Source organism: Athalia rosae, chromosome 2 (genome assembly GCF_917208135.1).
Source record: "Athalia rosae chromosome 2, iyAthRosa1.1, whole genome shotgun sequence".
Lineage (NCBI taxonomy): Eukaryota > Metazoa > Arthropoda > Insecta > Hymenoptera > Athaliidae > Athalia > Athalia rosae.
In genome coordinates, this window is record NC_064027.1 from 6,995,002 (window position 1) to 7,021,565 (window position 26,564).

Here is a 26,564-nt window from a genome sequence, read left to right on the forward strand (position 1 = left end):
GCTGAGTTCTCTGCGTACGTCATATTTAATTTATATACGGGGAGAGCTTTTGTCGTTTCCTAAGAGTTCTCCGAGGAATTTCTCTTTGTATAACACAATGTAAACGGTATGATAGGTACGCGTGTGGCTCGAAAAGTTATATCATCCGAAGTAATAGCTGTGTACATATTTTTTTCTAGTACACGCGTATAAAAAATATTGTTTTTTTTTCTTTTTCTTTTTTTTAAATACCAAACGCGAGCCTTGAGGCTATCGCTTCTGTGATAAAATACGAAACGACTTCCGATATTTCATTTTGAAAATTTTAATCTCGATTGTCAAATACAAATAAGTTGAGTATACACAGAGGCACCTGTGTGCAGCGGAATGTCTGACTAAAATTGTAGTGAAATTTTTCAAAAACGTAAAAAAAAAAGAAAAACTCTTTCACGTACGACGTTTGACGTTATTTCTTCGTGACACATTATGAAAATTCAATCAAGAGTATTGTTTCACACGTCATCCGCAGGTTCAAACGATGTGTCCTACGTGTATGTAGGTAGGTGGGTACGTGAGAAGCACGAGGTTCGAGTAATTCGATATTTTTATGACAGCGCGCGAAAATGGGGATATTCGTTATCGATGTTACTGCCGCGATGTATACATTCCTGATCCAATACTCCGCTCATAAAGCAGGTCATAAACGCATACGTCAGTCCTTTGCGCGGTGGTCTATATAAAATGAATAACACGCCTCTCCGCCTCCGCGCTACTCCTCAACCTCCGTTTCCACATCAACCTCAACCTCCGGCACCTTCGCCAGCTCCGCCTGGACATCCCGACAACGCGGGGTCCGCGCAATAATTCATTTCCACACCCTACCAGACGCTGCCAAAAGAATTTCCCTCTTTTATTCCCTCACTTTTCTATTTTCTTTCTCCATTTTATCTTTGTTTTCTTTTTTCTTTTTCTCTTTCTTTTTCTTTTTTTTCTTTGGTTTTCCTCTTCGTTCTCCCTTTCACCGCCTCTCCCTTATAAGACGTGCACGTCTAGTGGGGCCGCCGCACCCGCAAAAAGGCACAACTAACCTCGTTCATTCCCTTTGTAAAAAACCATCTCCGACACCGTCTAGAACTTCACGTTTAATAATACCCAAAGGATTAACGTGCACCCCGTTGTTTTCTCCGCAATCTGACCCTTCAAAAATATGGGCTCGTGTGTGTAAAGATGAAGGATTGAAAAAAATTTCTGGGGGATGGTGTTCCGTGCGAAAATTCTGCGTTACTCGGATCCTCGCCTAATGAGCTTTTTTGTCGGGTGTACACGATGCGTATTCTTTTTTTGATTCCGTTCTTTATCGCGGGTAAGGATGTTTAATCGCGAGTATAAAGGTGTGAGTTTAATCAGGGAGCAATTTAAGGGGATATTTTTCGCCCCCATTGAATCTCGCTTTTTCAAACCATGGGGGTTGGAAAGTTTTTAACCCTCTTAAGTCTTTAGCCAACCATGGCAATCCGACTATGAATTTTGGGCATTCTGAATGATGTTCTCAGAGGAAATTAGCCGGTGTACCTACTCGTCCGAAAAAAGACGTCTTTGGTAAAAGATTTCGAACGGCTTTAAATAATTAATATTCTTCGTCAGAGGGACTTTCCTCACCCAACCAAGGCAGAGTTCCGAGGTGATATACATAATAATTTGTTTGGGATTATTTTTTTTTTTGTTCGGATACGTCAGCTCCGCTAATGCACATCTGGTTATCAAATTCTAACGGCCAAATAATCGGATGGTCGATTAATTTTATCACACACTCCGTTAAATTGTACGAAATATTTCATCTCGTCGTTTTCCTCCATTTTTTGCAATTGGAAAATTCGGTTTCGCAGTTTTTCTATTTTCTTTCGAGCCGAAGTCAAAACTTGTACGTGCATATTTTCGGACGGCTGAAACTGCACAGGGGATGTTGGTGATCATGATAACAGTAAGCGAATGGTTGTTGCCCAGGCAACGTGCCAGGGTGCCATAGAGCGATTTCTCTGGTTGCGTAGAATAGACAACTGAATATTCATGACTCAACAAGTGAGTACCGATGCAAACACATGATGTCACAGGATGTGCTGCATGGGAACTGCGGAATATACAGAGAAGAGTGTTCGCTGGAAAAGGACTATATACGCGCAGATATCAACGTATAATTTTACACCCTGTCTGGGATATGTGCCGACTGATCGTATATTTTAACGGAGTGGTTTGTTCATTAGAATTATCCAATCGACCGCGGTCAACCGGTGACCCTCATCCCGCAGGTGAAATTATATGGTCTGGCGTCAGTGCAACGGAACTGTACATCAAACAAAATCAGCTGCGATCGGGGAATATGCGAAATTTGAATAACGAATCGAAGCGGAGATAAAGTCGACGGCTCGGTGCCCGGCATAAGTAAGTAGAAAAACGGATGAAACCGATAAGGAAAATTTCAATTAAGAAAATATATACCGGATTGATTTCCGCTTCCCCGGACACGGAAATATCATCGGGAATATGAGAGTACTAGACAGGGGGATGGCGGCGCGTTAAAACTCTGGAGATTCCGGCCGCTGCTGCAAAATCATTCTCCGATTACATAGTTCCCGGTATGGTGTAGAAGACGAGAGCGAGGAGTCGGGTTACTTGAAAAAAAAAACAAGGAATAGAAAATTTTTCAGAACAAAGGAAACTCTCACGCGTTCTGCGAAACACCCTGCGCACGTGGTGAAGTAGAGTCGGTCTATTTGCCAGCTCGACAGTTGACGCCTCTATAAAACAAACAGGAGAGCAGATACGGTACCTGTACAGCTATATTTATATATTTATATACGATGCTGCACATACGTGCAGCACATGCATTCGGACGTATAGATGTATACGTACGGGTATTCGTCTATCAACTTGGCACGAGAGTTTCATTCTTCGTCCCTCTGAATTTTACATCACCTACATTTCCGAAGCGTTCATTAAAAATGGAAAGAAAAAAACATATTATTACGTGCGCCGTGCATAAATGCGCCACGTAAATGTTTTACGTACATATATTTTATTTCCAGTTCACCGGCTCAGAAATTAAGATTTCAAAAAGGAGCACATGCGGCGTCCCCGAACGCGTACCCCACCGCATCGAAAGACAATAAAATACAAGCTGCAAGTCGAGAAGATGAAAGAAAAGACCGAAACTTTTTTTCCCCTGTTTTTTTTTTCTAAACGCTTGAAATCTCAGCAGTTACACGCGGGATCATCTCGGTAGCAATTACAGAGATTAAAAACAGACTTCGCGACGCTCTCTGCCATGGGGCATGAAAATACGAATCCTGAACTTCTTTCTTGTTTGTCTTTTCTTTTCTTAGTTGCACAGGGTGAACACGCGTACGGAGTATACGTACTCGTATTCTCGCTATCCGTTGTGTTCGAATCATCAGTTTTCTTGAAATAATAAAATGATAAAATTAATGTCACCGTCTAACGCGTACGCCAAATGTTTCGGATATATAATAACCAGGAGGTTTTTTTTCTAAACCACTGTTTCAGGAGGGCCGCCGCTGGGGCGACGGTGGTACCCATTTTACGGGAGGATTTCATGGCAGGAGTCAACCTCGTCTAAGCGTCGCTGTCTTTACCAGGTTCAAAATCTTCACTTAGTATAATAACTATTGTCAAAATACAAAGCTAACTAAAAACGAAAATGAGTTAACACATAGTAAGATAACAGCCCGACGATCGAGTGGGGGGTAACGCCAACAAGATTTACAAAAATTTTCAACTTAAATAAGCGAAAAAGAATAATTATATAAAAAATACAACAACAAACACAACAACGCATTAACTATTATCAAATCAAAAAATAAGTACTGTAATAATAACGGTTATTGAATTATAAAATTAAGCGATTAGAGGTATAAGCGAACATACGATATACCTATACTGTCTCTGTCTATACGTTCTGGTACTATTTGTTGATGAAAAGATAGGAAATTTGAAAAAATAAGAATTCCGGAAGAAAGAAGAATCATGCTTTTTAACTATACAAAATTGATGCACTGAACGTCACAAAAAACCTAGTGCCGTGTGTTGTACATATATAGAGGAAAATGGAAACAAAAAAAAATGAAAAAAAAGTAGATGAGATATACAAGCGAAGTTATGCGATGAAAAAAAGTATAACGATGATATAAAAATACTTATTTAAGGTAACAAAAAACGAAAAAAAAATCAACCAACCAACCAACCAACTAACTGACTAACAAAGAAGAAATGGAAGCTATATTATTCAAGTTTACACTGAAGACGAAACAAAACACGGCGCATTCGCACGGACCAATCAGCACCCTCCTTTTGCTAAGATAGATGTCCCTGTCTGAATTGATAATTTTCTTCTTTTCTTCCTTTCGTTTCTCTCATTCTTTGGTTTTTTTTTATACACTCATTCCTCCCTCTTTCGTACAGTTTGTCCCTCCCCCTCAACCCCTTTCTCCAGTCGCACTTCACTCCCTCTCACAATCAGACACAATTGCCCTACGTCTCATCAGCCAAGTGTGTAGTTCATTTTACCGTACTCGTATAATACGCTATAATACATAAAATATGAAATACATATGATATATTTGTATGTATGATTATAATAACAATAATAATAATAATAACGATATTGATACGGTAAGATAAAGTCAAAAGCTAACGACGATTAAATAAAGAAAATATCGTAACGATATAATTATTGATACATTAACTATTCGTGTAATATAAGTAAAATTTGAATGTCTTAAAATGCGAAGAATTGTTCTCACAAAGTAAAGAAGAAGAAAAAAAACGAATTTTGAGAAAAAATTAAAATCGGAAGATATACATAAGAGAAAGAAACATTTCTAATGAATAATAAGGGAAGGATAAATAAATAGAAACATACTTGGCAAATGTATACCTATCTATAAGTATATATTTATGTGTATTATGTACATACATATACATATTTGACGCATAATTGCACTTCGCAATCCATCGACCCTCTTGTAATTTAATTACATATATATTGTTCATTGTTAAAATTACGTGAGTCGTTTTAAGGGCTTTGTTACTAACCGCTGAACGACGTGGTATGTCGTATCACTGTGAATGTCTTATGAATCTCACATAGAAGTTATATGTATACACGTACATATATTGTATAATTGAATAGTAACGACGAAGTGATCATTTTCGAAGATTCGTGTACCTAGTCAATCGATAATTTTCAATAGGACTGCTTTGTCAATAATTCAAATAGTATTTTATTTCTATATATATACGTAGCCTGAAAATTTAATACTTCATAGGGACAACAAATCATTTGAATAAGACGCGTTGAATACAAAAATGAACATCGGAGGTTTACCGTTAACGTTATATCCATAATACATTTAGGAGAAGAAGAAAGAGAAAAAAAAATCATTATTGAATACCCAATGTATATTATTACTAATGGAAAATAAGTAATATACATACATAGAATATTAGAAACATCATAGTATATATTAGAGAAAAAAATAATTCTGAATATTGTTTTTGCTATGTGTAAAATAAATGTGCATCTCTTGCTATACCTACGTAATACCGATGTATACATATGTACATTATTTGTTGAGATTTCGGTTACGTGTTATACGTATAGTTTTTCCACAGAGTAAAAAATTCGATATTCGACGAATTTTTTTCTTCCTTCTGTCCATACGTCAAATTCATTTTATTTCATGTTTGTTCATAACGTGTCCGTTTTTTTTTTCCTTTATTTTTTAATCGATCTTTATTTTTTTCTTTTTTTTTCAATGCGTATTCAAACACGGCATAATTCACGTCATCCAGCGTTATGTATGTTGGCATGTACACACATATACATAGCAATCGCTCGTGAATCAATATCATACAACCATATACTGTGGACATAATGAAACGTACGTGAATTATTCAATTGTTATGGTTTTACTGTGATTTCAAAAAACAAAAAGAAAAAATAAATAAGTGAATAAAAATTTTAGCACAAAGCAGAGAGAAATATATGAAAAAGTTAAATAGATTAAAATAACTATACATATAGTATAAAATAAAAATGAAAGAGACGAAGAAGAAGAAAATCCACCAAAATCTCACGCTGTACGTACATATCGAAGATAACTATTAGAAGATAAAATTGGTGTTTAAAGTTGAATTTATGCCATCGGGTCGCTTATTGTTAGGATATATAGGTATATAGCTATCTGTGCGCGGTGATATCATGTCGCAATTTGGTGTGGAACTATTTATCAATCGTAATTACGTCAAACTACAGCGTCCGTTGAAAATTGAAGGTTTATCGATGAATGATTAGTCGAATGTAATTGTATATTATATCTGCTGCAGCATAACAATGGATTAAATACCAGGGTGATTAACTGAATAAAACTCGCATTCTATATGTACCTACGTGAAACGAACAAAAAAGTAGAGTGAAATACTCACATGAATTTCGAAGGAGAAAAATACGCACAACTAAAGCACACTTACTGTATTTCGCAGGGATCGATTATTACGATCGTGAGCTAGAAAAATTTGCCTTTTCTTTCTGTTTGGTGTTTCAATATTATCTTTCCACTACGAGATTAATCGCAGGTACCGTAGTCCAAAGGTGCAACGAATTTTCTACAAGTTTCGCACTTTCTTTATTTTTCTCATCGCATGTGATATTAAACTCAGAAACGCTGCAGCGTGTACACCAAATCGATTTCTCATGTTACTGCCATAATTATCTTATCATTTTTAGTTGAAAACGTTGAATGAACGTACATATTGAATGAACAAAATGAAAATGAACCGCGTTGTTGGCATGATATTAACCGATTACTAATTAACTGTTAGATAAATTATTGAAAGGAAAATATAAGATTAAGAAAAAACGAAAAAAGAAGTTTTTAGACAACTTACTCCGTAGTTACATATTATTATAATCTATCGTTGAATGTATCACATGAGATTATATTGAACAGGCACTCGTGAGGTGAGAAGATAAAGAAATATTACAAAATCCGAAAGAAGAAAAAAACAATCAAAAATCAACCAAATAATTACCAACAACAAAAGTTCTGTTATAAATAATATCATTACATTTATGATTATTGTTGTTATTATTATTATTATTATTATTGTGTACACTATTATGAAAGATAAATTTATAATACGAGATGAATAATTTAATAGTAAAAAAAATGAACAACCTAAGAATGAAGAAAAAAAAATGAAATAATGAAAACGTGCTGTGTCTGTTATCCATGAATTTTTCTGATTCCTTAATACATACATACATTACATATAGTATATTAGAAAAAATTATTCATGTTAACGAAAGATCTGATTTCTAAAACGTTAGCGCATAATACTATATTGATAATATAATATTATTAATAAATAAATGGCCTACTTCAAATTTTCACAGACCAGTTGATTGAATTGAAAAATTAAAAAAGAAGAAAAAAAAGTAAAATAAATTAAAAACTATAATCATCTAGAAAATAACATGAGAATGGAGAAAAATTATCATGTGTAAATTTGAAGAGGCCTAGGCAAAAAATATATATAATCTTTAAAATTCTTAATATTAAAATCACTTCTTGCTAGGTATGAGCGGCTTTACGTCGTTGTAATTAACGCTCAGTTAATTTGGACGTTTGGCGGCCGTAGCTAGCAGATGTTTAAAATTACGTCTTTAATGTTGTAGGCTTGCTTGCACATTAAATATATAAAATAAACTAACCGTAAATATATTAATGAAATTTTCAATAATATAACAATTATAAACGCTAATATGATAAATGTAACTTAACAGAATATCTTTCGTGTAAAATTAATTAAAATATATGCAATTAAAATGTCAAATCGTTTACTCACATTTTATTACCCGCTTATTATTACATACATATCCTCAATATACGTTTTTCAAATATTTAATAATTTCTTTTCTCGAAGGAATATTGATAGCGCTGCTCAGTTAATTATACTATAATTTTACATGTATATATGTATATTTTCTCACATTCCCGAATGATATTATACACCATATAAATAAATTTATACGTGACGATATATATGCAGAATTATATATGATACATTTATATTGTGAAGAATTCTTTATATAATTTAAAAATATATATATACATAAATTGATACGGCAATTATATAGATACACTATGTAAGTATAAATGTGAACACTTTATAGAAGAGAAAGGAAAAGATTTTTACTTGAAGAAAAAGAAGAGAGAATCTTAAAAAAAAAGAAAAAAAGCGGAAAGTTGTACCAGCAAAACTCTGTTTTTACTCAATAATTGAGTTATATAGATTATTATATTGATAAAGATGAATAAAATTTTTAAACTCAAACATTTTTTCACTTGAAAATTAATAAATCGTTCTTTTGCTGAAATTTTATCACTTCTATCATATTCATTTACCACATTTTGATAATGGGGTAAGTGTCTAACTCGGCTCTTCGTGTATTTCAGAGGCCACCTATTGGACGATTCACATCGTTACGTACCTGTAATCATCCCTCAACGGGTCCTCCATCCACTTTTAGGCGCGTCAGAAGACCCTCTTACCAATGCGGAGCGCAGGAGATGAGGACCGCTAGTTTAGTACGTTCATTTTCCGGTTGATAACTCTTATCTATAGATACCCAAAGTTTTCCTCGGATTACTAAACGCCTGGTTACTAACCTAGGAATTTTATTGTGAACGATAAACCCCCCAAGACCATCACGATATCTGCACCTATCTTATATCCGGTTAACCAGACGCAAACAACAAACTCTCGACGAAACAGCTTCCATTTCCGTTTTATATACGTCTATATACCACCGCGGGAAAGCAAAGGCTGATCGTGACGTCGCGTCGGAATGTCTGCGGAAAACGTGAGTAATAAGTTTTCTTTATTTTTTAATATTTTTCAGTCGCTTCTCATGCAGGACGAAAAGAAACTGCGGAAATTATTCGGGTAATTTTTTCTTCAAATTTTCGATCAAACTTCGTTCCGATTGACTCACGTAATAACGTATTCGTGGACAAATATGCGTCCTATCGGTATGGAACATCAACGTGTAGTTGTATGAAAGTTTTTCCCATTTTGAAAGAAATCTTCCTCCATGTAATGTCGGCGAAACTAACGAAAGCCCACAGATAGTAAGAGCGTTTTCCAATCAGAAGAAAAAAGTCCCGAGTAAGCTTTTTTCTCGCGCTTGTTCCAGACCCCATTCGTACAACGTCCTTTATGTGGCGATAGTAAGCAACAATCTAGACTCGGGATATAACCACTGAAATCGAAATAGAAAAGTTTTTCATTCGCCGAATCCCGTGTTATCCACACTTCCTACATGGATATCCGAGTAAACTTGAGTTTCGGAAGAAAGGAAAAAAAAAATCCATTCGCTCGTAGACCCGAGCTGCACGACTCGTAAAACTATTTCAGCTATGCATTCCTCGCAACGCGCTTTTCGTCACGTGCCAAAAATTTGTCGAGTACCTCCAGCCCACCGATTTCGCCCGAGGTGGCCCGCTCGAAAATTGAGTGAAAATATTAATCATCGGTCTATCAATTACACTTTATTTTTAATTCTCTTCCGACGCCAAAACAACGACGTACTCTTTACGATCGCAAGTAAATTCACGACAGTGTGTGATACGTAGAGAAACCTGCGCTAGGTATGCGCCAAATTGTAACTTCAACTTTTCAACCCCATTGAAGAGACCGGGAAAACGAGTAAATTGGGTGGAATTAGAGCGCTGCTAGGAATTGAGTCGCGAGTGAACTTCCAGCGAAAATTGTTGAGGACAAAAGCCTAGCGTTGCGAAATCTGGCGAAGAGAACATCCCAGCATTTGTCGGAGACTTTTGGTTCGAAAATTCCCCTGAAAATTATCAGACGCAGGATGTTTTTTTTTTTTTTTTCTTTAACCAAAATCATTCGGCTATTTTCTATCGTGCCACAGCCGACATGAAATCGTTCAAGATGTACGTCGTGAGAATATGGTAATTCGGAGATTTGAATAGCTTCTTTTTTCTCCGGTCCCACGCGAGCTTACGGAGGAGATATATTATCGAGAAATTAATATAGATCAATGCAAAGTGGAATAACTGAATATTTATGCGTATAAATTCTGACCTCAACTGGGCAACGCATACAGAATTGATCAGCATCCGAAGTTAAAGTGTAAATAAATAATTCAAGATGTTGGGGTATGGAGGGGAATAAAGGATGCGTTAATATCCTTGGACTCGAATACATGAATTCTCAACGATTTTCCACCGCGGGTTAGCACCGCTAATTTTCCTTGGAAAAAAAGTTGCAAAAGTAACGCCAGCCTTTCCTCCCGTGGGAGAGATCCGATATCGAGACTCGTAGAGACATTGGATAGCATTCGGAGGCGCGAATGTGGAGCTTTGAGAATATAACCGTCGGCGCGGTTTTATTCATCTATATTTCAACTATCTTCATGAGCATCAAATGACCCGTAATATCGCGATCCAGAAACTCTGAGAACTGCGGTGCCCCCCATTCTGCGGGCGCAGGTATTTCCTTTATGAAATGCCTGACCAGAATTCACTCGCTTTAGGTATACCGCATACGTGTTCACCGCCGTATCTGAAAACAGGTATGCGTACCGGAACTGGACGTTCCTGGCGCTCGGTGTCTGTGAAAGTGGGAAACGTAAAAAAAAAAAAAAGATTTACAACAAATACTCGTTCCACCTTAACGTTCGGCTGACGTTTTGCGTCACGATTCGTCGAATATACCAAACGTCCGGGGTCTAGTCGGGTTGTGTACGCAGGGAAATCACGAACAGAATTTCCATGGCGACCCTCGATACGCGACTGCAAGGGTTACACCGAGGTCGCGAGCTGCAACGGCAAATATGATAATGTGTATAAACATAAGGTACGGCAATAACTTCGAGTAGAGACCGAAAGGAGTTACAAACCATAATTGTCAAACCAACCGGAACGTACATGACGAGAGAGGGAAGAGAAGTCCTGGAAAAGAGAGGAGGCGAGGAGAAAGGACGCGGGCAAGTGTCAAGCTAGGCAATTACACGTAAAGTTAACTAATTACTAAGTACGGTATGTCAACTATTTTCAGCACCAACACAGTTTCATTCCACGCTTTAGGAAATGCCTCACTAATTTCCTGATTTTCCATTCAACTCTAGAGGTAATTGTGCCACCCTCCGCGCTGCCGAGTATTCCCGCGCGTACAGTGTACACGTATATTTCAATTTAATTACGATAAACACCACTTGTTTTTTTTTTTTCACATTTTCATAGCGTTTCCGAACTCGCGATGCATTTTTCTTTATTCTTAAATGATTAACGGTTCACCGCGCCGCACACGAAGTCGCATAAAACAGCTAATTAAATTTTTTCAAGACTGCCGCCTTTCCCTCCTCTATAAATTATATATTTCACACGAGAGTTTGAACGGTCCAGAAAAACTTGGTGATTACGGAAAATTGCCAGGACGGAGTACGGAGAAAACCGTCGCTTGAAATCGATGTCTCCCAACGTACCAGACAAACATCTCGCGAATAGTTACGCGTTCGCCAAGCCCGAATATTATTATTCAAACTTGAGCTTAATGACGTTGAACCCCGGTGTACGAAATTGAGTTTATGAGATACGTATACAAGCTCGTTCGTAGCACACATCATTATTAAGCGTGACATTACGTCGCTACCAATGACTAATTAAACAATCGGCTAGTTTCGTGCTACTCCACGTGATCCACATGCCTGAAAATAATTGCCCACGCGGTACAACGGGATACAACATAGAAATGGTATTACATCGTTGATTCATTATTACCCCATATTCTAGGCAGATATCGGATACTGGGTCGAGGTTACGCAGGGTCCTAAGGGTCGAAAGTTTTGTCGCCGCCAAGTTCCACCGATTTTTGTCGCTTGAATCTATACAGCTGTATACCTGTAACAATGATCGGAACGCACACTTCACGGTTACAATATCTGCCCAATTATTGAATATACGCGAAAAGTTTTAATTCCACATCATATATACTTATGGCTGGAGTAAGTATCCTCCGGTAAGGAACTAAACTTGAGTAATTGCAGCAAGTTGTAACGGCGTTTCGGTGGTAAACTTTGGTGCTTTTGAAGGTGAATGTTCCGTTCAGGTTTAAGCTGTCAGGTGGACCGGAGTGTGCAGTCGCGGCAACTTGCTAGCTGCCTTTACAAATAAACTCTGAGGTAAAGAAACTTGTATCATATAGTAAAAGGCAGAACGTTGCAGCAACGCCCAACTGCAGGAAATTAACAAACGACCATAACCGAGCGACTGAAACAAAGCGCACCTGCGAAAGTTGAAAACCACATCCGCATACCTTCGTGACAAAAGATGAGCGGTAACCCGAAAATTTAAACCGAATATAAACGAGTCCGAGTCCGACGTTTCGAAAAAAAAATAAAACCGAAACTCATCCAATCCGTATATTTTTTTATCTCCAGCCAGCGCGAGCGTACTGTAGATTTTCCCAGACACGATGATGCGTTTTTGATGATCCAGCCGGAAGTACATACATACGTACAAAGCAGGCACGTTATTCAGCCGATAACCGAGTTTCTTGCAAATAAAACGGACGCCCTACACGTCTGATAGAAATAGATAGAAGAATGACGATGGAAATAAAAAATAGGGTAAAAAGTACGACGCGCAAGGGGAGGGAGAGGCGGGGCGGTGGGACGGAAAAAAATGAAGAACAACCCCGTGTACCTCGCGCCGTACGAGAAAAGCTCGTGGATTTCCAGTACACCTACCTTACCTGTGTTACCGATGAAAAATCTCGCCGCATGGCCCTTTGGCGACGGTACAATACGACACCCGAGGCATCGGGAGATATACGTCGTCAGTTGCGGATTCTCACTAACCAAAAGTTCGCCGACGTGGAAAGGCGCTTACCTAGACCCACTTTTCAGATATTCTATGAGCTTAACGGTGAGTCGTTTGAAATAAAAAAAATAAAATAAAATAAGAAACCTCGAAGGAGACAAAATAGTTTCGAAGTTTCTTTGCCCACAGCTCTTGAGGTTTCCCTCATTCTATTTTTCTACCGTTCTTCGGAGTATTTTTTTTTTTTTTTTTGTATTTCGCCGTCATTTCGCAAATGTATTATTTTTCTCTGCACGGCTCTGTGGAAAATTCAAAAGTATAATCGATGCGTTCCCGAGGGGGTTCGAGGAATTTAATTTCGCCCAACTTCTCGTTGAATTTATTCACCATACGAATAATTTTGTATATTCTTATACGTGATACGGGGCATATACGAATTAGGTGGTATTACCCCCTCGCTACCGACCCGGCGTGCAAATAAAACCGCACGACGACGGGGGTACACAATTATTAAAGTAAATTTGAGAAATATAAATGCGGGAAATTTGTCGCTAAAAATGGCTCATGATATTAGCGGGGAAAATATATCTGACGGCACGGCCGAACCAAGATATAGGCCTTATCGTGCATCAGGGGTAACTAACGCTTAATACGGTATGAAAGATTAAACTCTGCACTCAAGGGTGGGCTGGAGGAAGTACTTCTTAATATTTAACCGGGGCCCCGGTGAACCTGGATTAGCGTCGGCTCGTCTTGGGTAAACACGGGATACAAGCCGAATTCACGCACGTTCATATATGAATTCAAAACCAACGTAATACCGTTCCGGCCTACGTTCAACGCCGCCGTGACCATCCCCAACGTATTTCCGTACCCCCAGCTGGTTGAGCTTAGTTTAGTATTGAACGTTGGTTACCATGCAAATATCCAGTTAGCGATAACGGTAGTTAACCAAAGTTTAATACGAGTGTCGTGCAATTAATCATTCATATTTAAAACCCCAGCGCAAGACTGCATAGGTATTATGCCTGTGTCGTGCGTGTATGTATGTATATACGTATTCGCACCAGGGTGGAACGATATTTTCTTTCCTTTGTGTAAATTTTTTTTTCTGTTTTTTTTTTCTTTTTCTTTTTTTCTCGAAGCCCACCCGCTTTTATATGCTCAGTTTATACCGGGGACTCACTGTCAGAGAATTCCCCTCTCATCTGAGAAGTGGACTTAATCTCGCTAATATAGTTAAATCGCACCGTTGAATTTAACAAAGACGCTCCTTTTTCCCCAGAGTAGTCCCTTTAGCAGTCGAACAATTCGCGGATTTCCACGTAGTCTTACGTATATACGAGATAAGAATATTTTTCGTATAATATATATTCAATATTTCACGGATGATAGAATTATCGGATTTTGGGAAAAGATATTTTTTTCTCCCTCGGAAACGAGAAATCCAACGCCTTCAAAGTATACGGTAAAATACAAAGCTATTAAAACTTTCCAAATCTAAAGTCGGAACAAGGATTTCACCGAAACTCTATACTGCATAGATTTTGTTATTTATGTTTGTGCAAGGTTCATTTTTCTCGTAACTACTTTTTTAATAGCAGAGATTTTTCTTAAAAACTTGCAATCTCTGTGCTTTGATATTCAAATTCTAGCTGCAGTATTATTTATACTGTAACATAAACCAATCTCGTCTTATCCTCAACTATGCACGTGGATCATGAAGCATAAAATTGATGTCACCCTATACCGTGAGATTGAACTTACGATGACCAGCGCGCGTCTCTGGATTGTAGAAAATCTCACCCATCCTGGCACTCGCCTATCATGTATATACAACCTGCAACAAGATACTATGCCGATACCAACGAAACGCAATTTCCTTCATTTTATCGAATACACTTCCGTGCATCGTGTGTAGGTTAGAGATGAAGAGAAATCGCGAATAAACGAACGAGTCGTACGTTCGAAGATTTCCGGTGAACGAAACTCCGTGAAAGATTTAATATTTTTCCGTGGCCGGTATCCAGACTTCGCGAAGCACGCATGTGTGTCTGCTTTCCCTAAGCGCCTATACGTAATCGGGGTTAATTGCGCGCGTATAAAACCCCGCACTGTGAGTGAATCCCAGTCGAGTTAATGATTTTAAGTGGAGTTAACAACGGACTCGTTTCATTATCGGCGTCCCTTCCGGATCGAGTGAAATAAAAAAATCGAATGAGAATTCGATGAGATCGGCCATCGCCAACAACGCGACGTCTCAATGCAGGTGAAGAAAAAAATTAAAACATGTTTCGAAAATTTTTCAAAGCGAGCACTCACGGTGTAATCTTTTGATTCTGAAAAAAAAAACGCATCGGAATATCGCATGGCCAAAGTAAACAGTTTCCGGTGAATCCTGCCTCGTGGTTCCAAAGGACGTTAAATATTTCAGAAGATTTCGAAGGGTGTTTCGCCGCTGAAAGATGAAAATAAAAAAAAAAAAAAAGGAAGAAGAAAGAATACCCTCTGCCAAAGGCCATAATCCTCTTTCACGGGTAAAGCCTCGGCAGGGTGCCCCCTTCGTTTTAGAAACTCAACCCAAAGGCGTATACGTACATACATTGTATAGGTATACCTGAAACGATAAAAACTTGGGAACTCTCTAATTGGTATGCATCGCAAAAAGCCGCGCACCGGACCTAACTATGCGATACAGTTACGGGCGTAGAAAATGGATCCAAACCGCAAGAAATTTTTGCTCTATATTTCTCTATCTTTTGGGAAACCGCGTTCGTTGCGAATGATTTTTACGACGTTGCTTCGGAGAAATTGAGTTTCGGAATACCTGAAAATCTTATGAAAAATTGACGAGTCACGTATTCGTGTCTTGATAAATGATATTAGGGTCCACCACTGTACACCAGCACGCATAGATACTTAGGGAAAACGTTTATTACGCGCCATTTATCGTCACGGAGCGTGCGAACGTTTCATAAGAAACTGTTAGAGCGGGCCTTTAACTAACCGATGAAACGGAGGGTCGGAATCACCATTGAAAACGATCTTTGCAATATTTTTTTAACGCTAAAATACGACGCGGTTTCCATTTCCACGAGGGACGGGATTGATCGTTTGCGAGATCAGGTGCTCGACGCGATTTCGCACGACGCGACGTGTTTATTCGCGACGGCAATAAAAGACGCGCTGCAAAAACTTAGCGGAAGACTATTAGATTCCGTAAACCAAGGAGAACCTCGGCTAAACCTCGGCTTACATTTGACACTTGTTGCACGATATTCCTCGGCGATGGTTATCTCTCCGCTGTGTATCGCGAGCGCAAACAGTCGCAATTATAAGTTTCAACTTTAACACCTGCAGCATCAGAAACGACAAGATGGGCGTCGTCCCGTCGCCGCGTCAGGAATTACATTTGCTCGCACGCTTAGGTACGGATGCACGCTAGGGTCTGCGTTCCTTGGAATAAATGCGCGATGCAATAAGTGTCAAATCGTCGACGACGGGCGCTCGCACCCCTTTCCGGTGCTGCTATTATATTATTACAAAGTTGAACAACGTGTCGGGAAAATAAAAATGAACAGAATAATTCAACGGACGTTGGGTGTATGCGTGCGGGAGCTTTACCACCCCCAACGTCATAGCGCGCCGCGCCGCGCCGTCTCCGCATCCGTGCACGCTCATCCAACAAAGGGAAAAGTCTCGTCGTCCCCGATCGAGCGCTGCTTCCTATATGGAATACTGATATTTTATGCATTTATGTGGGAGTAATATTTCGGGCGCAAACGTACGTACACAAGATAAGGAATATTCTCTTTACGTCCCATTTCTCCGACGTTGAAACGCGCACCTGGAAAATTTTTTTTTTTTATTCAAACTGCACCGCGGTAAAACCTCGCGCACGTATAATAAGTAATTCCGAAAGAAATGTAAGAATAACAGTGGCTCCCGAAGCGATAAGTCTTTCCCTGCTGTTTGTTTGTCTAGGAAAGTCCAAGGACGGCGGGTGAGGGTGTCGTGGTGAGAATATTTCATATATTACACATACACCACCGCCCATATCGCGAATGCGAAATGAATAGATGAAGATTTCTCGGAACTTTCATGTGCGGAATGGAAATATTAAAAGCAAGTTTTAGCTGTTCAAAAATCCGGTTAACTTGGACGTACATTAATATTCAACGTCCATTTCTCATGCAAGGAATAGTTTTGAATCTCGAAAACACCTCGCGGATTCAGAGATTCTATTTTTTCTTCTTCCAATTTCCATGGTTTCTTCTTTATTTTTTTTTTTCATTTTTTTGCCATCTCTTTTTTCCTCCCCGCATCTTCTTCGTAGGAAGAAACTTTGTTATCAGGCTATTCGAAACTTTTCCAACACTTGAGAAACCATTATAAACTATTAAAGTTCTTCTACGTCAAAGCTTTCAGACGATGATCGATTTTCGCCAAAAATTATCCATGGGGTACCCCCGTATACGTTGGAGTTTGTGCCATACCCATTCATTGATCGATGTGCGCGTGGAAACGAGACGTTACGAATACAGGTCATGCCGTTGATATTTTTTTTGTTCGGTCAATGTTCGAGGAGGTGTTTATTACATCGTCGGATCTTCCCGGAAGTCAGATATCTGCCGGTAGTTTCACGAGCGCTTTCATCCCTCGAGTAATTTTTGGGACGGCCTGTGTAATGTTCGCAGCTTAGCACGATTCTATTCCCAGCATGGCTATACGTAGTACACACACCCCCCGAACGCCGACCATCTAGGTATAAGGAAGATTGACCCTTGCGCGCCTGGCTTAACATCTTTTACCCCCTTAAAATACCCGATTCCGGGTCATCGTCAAAGCCACAATTCTCAGAGACTCGCGAGGGAACGTCAATTTCAGCGATGAAACGCTTCCACTTGTCCAAGTCCCTGCTTAGCTTCGAAATCTGAATTAGATTTATGGTGGGTTTCGTTGCAATAAAGGTGCGAACAAATGATTCATGTAACGATTCGTCGTAGTTCGGTGGTTACGTTCGACGATAATGCGCGGTGGGGATCGGCCGGTGTGGGATCGATTACTTTATCTCGCGAGAAAATTAGTCTTGGGTCATTGCTTCATAATTTATCGCGCAACAAGAGCATCTGGTGTAAGAATATTATTAAGAGCAAAAAAAAAAAAAAAAAAGGGACGGTTGCTGTGTCTGGACGTTAGATTTTGTGTAAATAAATGTTTGGCAAAAAGCAATACAAAATAGAGAGCACCGTTTCTCTTGAATAAAACATTGGCGGCACTCGGGCAGACCGTGAAATGGGTGGAACGGGAGATCGAGAAATGGAAGAAACTCAACAGATGCGCTACTTAGAGGGAGCATTTGTCTCGAAAAAAGAGGCAAAGAAAAAACCGAAAAAAATAGAAAGAGAGAAAGAGTAAATAAAAACAGTAGGAGAAGACAGAACGAGTTTGCCCTTCGGTCAACCAACCGAACGAACGTACGGACGGAAAACTACGGGGCGAGCTTTTCTCGCTATGCCCGCCGGCGCGGACGCTCTACGATACAAAATCTTGAGAAATGTTGGGAAACGTTCAGAAAATCTAATAAAAACCCAGGTCTTGCCATATGGGGTTCCAGCATAGCTATAAATACGTATGTATACATAGATTTTCACTGGATATCTATGATATTTTTCAAGGTCTTAAACACTCGAATGCCCACCCCTGTTACGCGTTCGAACCCCATGCAAAAATAGTGTAGTATTAATAGGCGTACGCGTATCTAGAACGGATACACATTGGACGAAGATGTCACGGCGTAGGTAACCTTTACAGAAATAAAAGACACCTTCGCGGTGTAGATGGGGTATTCTCGTCCCTTGACGACGAGGGATTGCATCGTATCGAATGGTGAAACTTAAAACGCAACACGTAACGATTACAATTTTGGTTGCTGAAAAAAAGAACGCACGAGTGAACAAAGATCGGACTCGCCTTGATCGGAAATTGAACGAATATTACTATATTCTTTTCTCCCCTTAATTACCTACAATGACCCGAATATTTGAAATTCGGACAGTCGTGAATTGCGATTTCCACTAATTGGAATCACTCGTTGTTTGACTTGTTGAATGCGAGTATACGGTACGTAAACTATAGAAAATAGATTTTTCATCCGTAGCAACTTATGTGTACCTACGTGCCCTTGTCTGCGGGGAAATTAACAATTCAGTGGGCAGGGAGAGCTTTTTTTTTCGCGAAATTCTATAACGCGACGTTGAAAAGTGGATGAAAGTGAGACGGATAGAAATATTCGAATGATTTATCGTCCGGACAGAATATTCGTTCGACAACAGGTTTGTCGAGTCGATATTTCGGCGACTGGACAGGATAATGGCGATCGATAATTAACCGAAAATTCGTGGCGGATATTTTTCGATTCCCGACTGGGAATCACCGAGCTGGATGGAAATCGAAGCGCGAGGGACAAAATCGATTGTACGTTGAGAATATAACCGCGTGTCCCAGTTTTACGCTTACAAAGTATTGTCAGCTGCCACACCAGGTAGATATGCAATCTGAATGACTTTCGTCGGCTCTTTGATTCACTCTAGAGTCAATTTGAACTCTGAACTATGGAAATGCTTCTGTGTTATATCCTCCCCTGCCGCGAATTTGAATTTTGCTATCGCCACAAAGCTCCAAAGGGAAACCCTCGGCTCTGGCTTTCACGAATCCGCAAACAGCTCAACATACCGAGGATTAATTTAAATTCGTTACAAAAGTTTATCAAGTATAAACCTACGGCGCAACTACAAACTACTGTGTACTGTGGAAAATAGAAAAATAGCGATGCAGGTGGCTCGTATACACGATTCTTTTTTGCAGCGATCCGACGGATCTCAATCCTTCTTTTAACGGTTTCATCGGAGTCGGTACATCGAACGCCAACTGTGGCGATTTCAAATTCTCGACACAACGCTGCAATTTATCCATCTGCTGTTTTTACGGGCCAAGCCTGGACGCATCATCGTGTTCTCGGTAAATCTTTTTATGGCTGGTCATCGCGGTCTCGATATCGTTTGCCGTTGGTGTAGCCAACCTTTACGAGGAAAACACGTGTCACTTTTGCCATTCAACCGTCCGCATCCGCCTATTGGTAATCGAAAAACAAAAAAACAAAAAATCGAACGTCCCCGTAAACCAAACAGCGTGACAATGACAACGCGAATTTGGCTGATATTAATTCCCATGAAACCTGTGTACTGATTGTGACGAATCCCGTGGACATCAATCCTGGGTTTGAATGAATCCTTTCAACCTGAAGGTTCTGGAACGCCTCTGCTCCAGGGTGGTGGATTTATTTTTAAAAACGTCTTGAATGGGGGCAATCCGAGAAATCACAACAATGTAAAATTGAATTGTACGTGGGATGGCGGAGGGCGGGGCGAGATGGCTTCAAAAATTTCTATTCAGTTCTCAAAGAGATTGTCCGGTGCATCTGTATGTATATTTGGCGCTGGCGTGGAACGTCCCCAGCCGGATACGTGATATCGATACAAACATTTTCCCGATGTTCCGAAAATATGATGAACGGGAAGCAGAGGAGTCGAAAAAAAATCAAATCCAAAATCGCAGTCAGCTGGGGCTGCGATGACGAAAATGTACCACCGACAGCGTACGGGATGCATACGTGCACGCTGCATAATTAACCGCACATAGTGTAATTATACCAATATCTTACGTGTTAAAGTGACGCTCGCTGCACATACGCTGATTGCACTTATTAGTTGCACGACGTCGCCCGCATAACGATAGTTACTAAATGTACACGAACTCGGTTATACGATCTAATATTCATAGGTATTAACCTGTATTAAGCTCCGTGCGGCTCGTATGCGTCATTCGCTGTTGCAACGCGGAACCCAGGAGCAACTTGCGCGTGTCGGACGTTAATCACGGTTAGCACATCTTATCGCCGATTCGATATCGAATTTTCTCATTTTTTCCGATCTGGAGCTTTCTCGGTTCATGTAAATGAAATAGCCGCAGGATGCGCGCGGGATTTTCTGTCCTCGGAAAAATTGAGTATTAAAACTATCGGGACCTTCTCTCCCTTTGTTCGCAAATAATCGAATACAAACAAATACCGGAATCAGCGGTCTATTTGACGTTTGTGCCGTTGATCAAATTTCAAATTTTCTGCGCACCGCATGAACATGTAGAGAATTACACGTGGAAAACGATTTCACCCCCTTTTCTTTTTTTTTGCGCGTTATATGCTTTAATAAAAACGTGCGAATGCGAGAGATGTAGGTGTAATTAATTTCTGTGATTGGATCCTTTTTCATCGCCGTGCTGTAGAGCCGCGGCTTACCTGCGGGAATAAATACGAGACAAAGAATCACAGAGATTTTAATTAATCAACGTTTCTTGCCCCTCTAGATTATTTATTTTTTCCTCGACTACCTCGCCACGTATTTATTTATTTTTTGTTCTTGATTCTTTTTTTTTCCATATTTCCAATAACTCGCTCGCATAGTTTTGCACCGGGAATATTCAGAGCCGTAGATCGGGGATGATTATTTAGCCAAGGTGAGGGGGGCCACATTTTGATTGTAATCATCTAATCGTCGTGTAGTTTGTAACTACATAATGACTGCCGATGAACGTCTGAAAATCATCCGCAAAGAGCCCAACGGAGGTGCCATCGGCGAGTCTGATTTTGACACGTTGCACACGTCAGTACGTCCGACGATAACTACGGCATAAACTTTACTCGTGACGCATACATAATGGAAATGTTGATGTAACTGGTTACGACGTACATCCTGCGTATGAAATCCATCATTAAAGTTATATCCGAACACATGAGGAATATTCCGCGTTAAACGGGCCACTTTTTCCGAAAAAATGTTTTGAACTTGATTGAACTTTTTCGACGTCTTGAACGATTCAAACACCGGGCTCAGACCACTTCGTAACGCGAAAAGTCCGAATTTAAAAAATCGAATTTGAATTGAAGATTTGGAATTGGAATCGAAATACTTAGGAAAACCGTAAAAAATTCGAAAAAAATTGATTGATTTCGGCGCGAATTCTGAGAAAAATTTGTCGCTTGTCGAAAGGCCTGTCGTTTTTTTGGGTCATAACTTGGAGTTATTGCAACATTGATTTCGGGATGCCTTTCCTATATGTATTTTGTTGCGTAAAAAACACATACGTCGATTGAGTTGAGATAGAAACACGAATCCGTTGAGTAAATTGAACTACAAATTTTTCCCATCGAGACGTATCAATTTTTCTGCTCCAAAAAGCGAAAAATTGGCGATAACTCGGTCAATTTTATTGACAGATCAATTTATCTGGTGAATTCGAAATTCTGAGGTCATAATACATCATAATAGCATATAAAATGGAATATTACCCCATTGGATATTTTCGATTTTTAGGCCAAAACTTAACTATTTGAAAAATCGTCCGTATGGCACTTTTCTTACGTATTTTGACGTCAGGAATCCAAATCTGAAAGAAAAATTGATCTATCTCTAAAATTGACCGAGTTATCGCCAATTTTCAGCTTTTTGGGGTCAAAAATAAATAATTTATTTTTTAGGCTATATTAATGTGATTTGAGCTCAGGAATCCGAATCTGGAAGAAAAATTGATCTATCTGCAGAAATGACCGAGTTATCCCCATTTTTTCGCATTTTTTGGCATAAATTCGAGGATATCTCAAAGGGAAAAAATCGTAGCTCAATTTGAACGACGGATTCGTGTTCCTGAGGTCAAAATACATAAGAAAAGTGCCATACGATCAATTTTAAAAAATAAAAATTTTTGGTCAAATTTTGAGATTTTTCCAAGGGGTACCCCTTACGATTTTTTCAAATTTCGACCAAAAATTTTTATTTTTTAAAATTGATCGTATGGCACTTTTCTTATGTATTTTGACCTCAGAAACACGAATCCGTCGTCCAAATTGAGCTACGATTTTTTCCCTTCGAGATATCCTCAAATTTATGCAAAAAAATGCGAAAAAATGGGAATAACTCGATCATTTTTCAAGATAGCTCAATTTTTCTTCCGGATTCGGATTCCTGAGCTCAAATTACATTAATATAGCCTAAAAAATCAATTTTTTATTTTTGACCCCAAAAAGCTGAAAATTGGCGATAACTCGGTCAATTTCAGAGATAGATCAATTTTTCTTTCAGATTTGGATTCCTGAGGTCAAAACACGTCAGAAAAGTGTCATATGGTCGATTTTTTGAATACTTAAGTTTTAGCCCAAAAATCGAAAATATCCAACGGAGTAATATTCCATTTTATATGCTATTATGATGTATTTTTACCTCAGGAACACGAATCCGTCGTTCAAATTGAGCTACGATTTTTTTCCTCTGAGATATCTCCATTTTTATGCTAAAAAAAGCGAAAAATTGGCGATAACTCGATCATTTTTATAGATGGATCATTTTTTCTTTCAGATTCGGATTCCTGAGATCAAAATACATAAGAATAGCATGTAAAAAAAATATGTTTTTTCGACCCAAAAATGAAGTATTGTCAAAATCTATCGTGGGACACTTTTCTCACGTAATTCGAACCCTGGAACACGAATCCGTTGAGCAAATTGGGCTACAAATGAATCTTATAGACATATCCTTGATTTTTCAAGACAACGATGAAGTTTCATCAAGTTCAAAGAATGTCCCATAAGTATAGTATTCTGTCACAATCCATCACTGATGCATCAACGGAAATTAACGTATAGCTATAGCGGTGAAAAGCAAATCTTTCAAATCCCAAAGAGTGAATAAATTTCAACTCATTTCCCAGTTATAAGAACGTTGCACCTCCGGTAGTTGGAACTTCGTTATCGCACGACGTTCACCGCTCTTCGAACAAAATTCACCTATACCAAGCATCCATAATGAGGGGAGTAATGGAAGAACTCCCGCGCCATAATTTTGTCCAGCGTACCCAGGGGTGGACTATATCTGCGTACGAACATCTTATCTTATATACACGTTAAATTTCTGTGTACTACAGGGGGAAGCATTTGCGATACACCTTGTACCATGCAGGTTGGAGGCCCTCAAAGAAATGACAGATGACAGACCCACGAGGATTTTTGAACGCAATTTCTGAACGGTTTAAATTTCGCAGCATTCGAAAAAATTCAAGCGTTTCATGCTACCGTAATAGGGTCTCACCCCTGAACAACGGAAGAAATTGAATTTCACGCTCCTATCTGGATTGCATCGATTTTCAAAGGATACCTCATTATGGTTCCAAGCCCTCGATATTCTTAAGCTGTGAAAGAATGCAGATGGTATAAATGGAGTTTACAATCTGTTATGCAGTTCAATAAAGGCTGGGAGTATGAAAATAAAGAAAAATCAGTAAAAGCGAGGTCTAAATTATCCATTATCCGGAACTCGAGGTAGTGCAAGAAACGCACCGCAGTATTACCATAGTACCTACGTATAACTATATATACCTGTACTGCAGGTATCACCTAAATACGTTGCCTGCGGCGGTTAAAGCTGCAGTAATTTGTTCGATTGCTTGGATATGTATGTATGTACAAATCCTCCATTTTCTTCTAGCGCCTGACCATAAAAAACCAGACATACTGTAATGTAATTGCTGGGACACATGGTTTAAAAAGTCAAATTATTCGTATGAATTCTAATATCTCAGTCCCGTAGCCTATTATAAAATATGTATAGACAATCTAGATGACGGTATCTTGGTACATGATACAACTCACACGTCATAATCTTTATTATATAAGAGATACCAGAGGAAATCACCGAGCTGCTACCGTTGCAGAAAATACATACAATTTTCGCGAGCTTTACACGAGTATACGTATACCGTAAGTACAGCGACTGCAGACGTTGCAAGGCCTGATAAAGATCGGTATTAATAACAAGAATTGCGCAGATTTTCTGGATACTATCCATATAAAGCGCCTGCGCAACGTTCGTTTTAACGAGATTAATTATTGTATTCATAGTTAATGGCAGCTGGAGTTAAATCTCGGGCATATTCTTATCACCGTGACGTCATGAGCACTCGTAGAAAAGCTCGCTAGCATCACGAGTTTACGACGAAAAGAGAGGCACTGAAGCAGCAAAGAAATTGCGCGAATTTCCGTTTGGATTGTTTAATGGAATATTAAAATTTTCTGACCCTTTATCCACAGCTTTCGTGAAAATGATATTATTACATAAGGAAGTAATATAATTTATATAGAGTAATAACGTGACGAAGTTCAACGAGGAGTAGAATAATCCTGCAGTTATATTACTGCGGAAATTTTGTTATCAGATTTTTTGTTTTTTATTCATTTCATTCGACATTTCGTACACATTCATTGCCACGATACGGTACGGTACAGTCTTCTCGATCGAGAATAATATTTCCGCACTAATTTCCTATTCGTATTATTTGCATCAAATAAGCCGCCATTTTCAGTTAAAAGATTACGACGATCATATAAATAATACCTATAAATACATAAGCTCGAACGATTACAATGAGTATCCATGTTATTTGTTGGCTAGCAATTTCCACTTTTGTATACGAAGGGGAACAAAAGGTCCGTGCGCAGCGGATGAGGAGAGCGAAATTTATGGATACAGTGAGACAGGTTGGAGGGATAACGCGATGGGAATCCCCCCCTCGAGAATTAATTAAGGCGCCATTGTACAAGAAAACCGCGTCGACTACTTTTCTAGAAAAAGCAAAAAGTAATAATAAAAAAACACACGTACATACAGACACGACGGGCAATTTATTTAGCCTCTACACGTACATATAAGGAGATGGGTACACGAGTACGCACAGCTGTATCGGGTAGACTCCTGAAAAAATTTACTCTACCTATCTATCTATCGATACCCGGTGTGTGCAAATTAACGTATAATCTGCCAATCAATCTATTATTTTACTCCTGTTTATCAAACCATTCTGTTTTCGTGCAACCAGCTCTGCGTCGCAGTTTCCTGGATAATGCCGGAAAATTGAAGCAATTTTCAAAGACACGATCCTGCAGAACGATTCCAGAAGGATCTTATGTCCTTATTTGCTGCGAAACGTATGTGTGTCGAATTCGTGTATTAATAAAATTACGTTCCTCTACGCCCGGTGGCTGCTTGACAAACCATATTCATGGTAAGTACCTGTAACTAGAATCCACAGGTAATCACGAGTTTCAATTAGTCAGGGTCCGGTGGGGTTGTCTCGTCGTCCAGGTGATAAAAATAACGATAACGTATGAAATTAATTGCAGATGGGATCTCATGTAAAATTCCGCTAGTTTGGCGATGAGGTGAAATTCATACCTACGGTACACCCCGAACTAATTGTATAAGCAAGATTATCAGGTTCTCTACAGCACCGTTTTCACGACGTCAAATTACCCCTATGAGCCTTAGCCGAGCTGGTCGTGATATCATCTAAATACTTGATCGTAGTTTCGCTGTTGATGCTTGGGAGGAAATTTCTACTCAAGAACCGCGCGCTCTGCGCCCCCGCGACAATGACGTGCATGTAAGAGGCTAGCAGCGCCCGGACTTGAGATACGAGAGCACCCTATTATTCCAGGTACCTACACCCTAAAGGTGAATTATTTTCATTCATATCGCTTTCCAAATTGAAATGCTT

The 26,564-nt window shown here is 39.2% G+C and overlaps 1 protein-coding gene and 1 long non-coding RNA gene across 4 annotated transcripts in view; both read left to right on the forward strand.

Moving 5' to 3' along the window:
* Positions 1 to 7,890, forward strand: part of LOC105684655 (KH domain-containing, RNA-binding, signal transduction-associated protein 2) — a 129,911-nt gene extending 122,021 nt beyond the window's left edge. The window contains exon 7 of one of the 3 annotated variants that reach the window (XM_020851497.2): positions 3,515 to 7,890. In XM_020851497.2, the coding sequence (XP_020707156.1) occupies positions 3,515 to 3,527 (13 nt within the window). In that variant the 3' untranslated portion in view covers positions 3,528 to 7,890. The remainder of the gene's footprint in view (positions 1 to 3,514) is intronic. The other 2 variants (XM_020851494.2, XM_012398192.3) reach the window with 2 other exon arrangements.
* Positions 7,891 to 8,510: 620 nt separating this feature from the next.
* Positions 8,511 to 26,066, forward strand: LOC125499872. The gene is made up of 3 exons (XR_007276897.1): positions 8,511 to 8,645; positions 8,731 to 8,920; positions 25,887 to 26,066. It is a non-coding gene; the product is annotated as an uncharacterized LOC125499872 (long non-coding RNA).
* Positions 26,067 to 26,564: the final 498 nt, after the last annotated feature.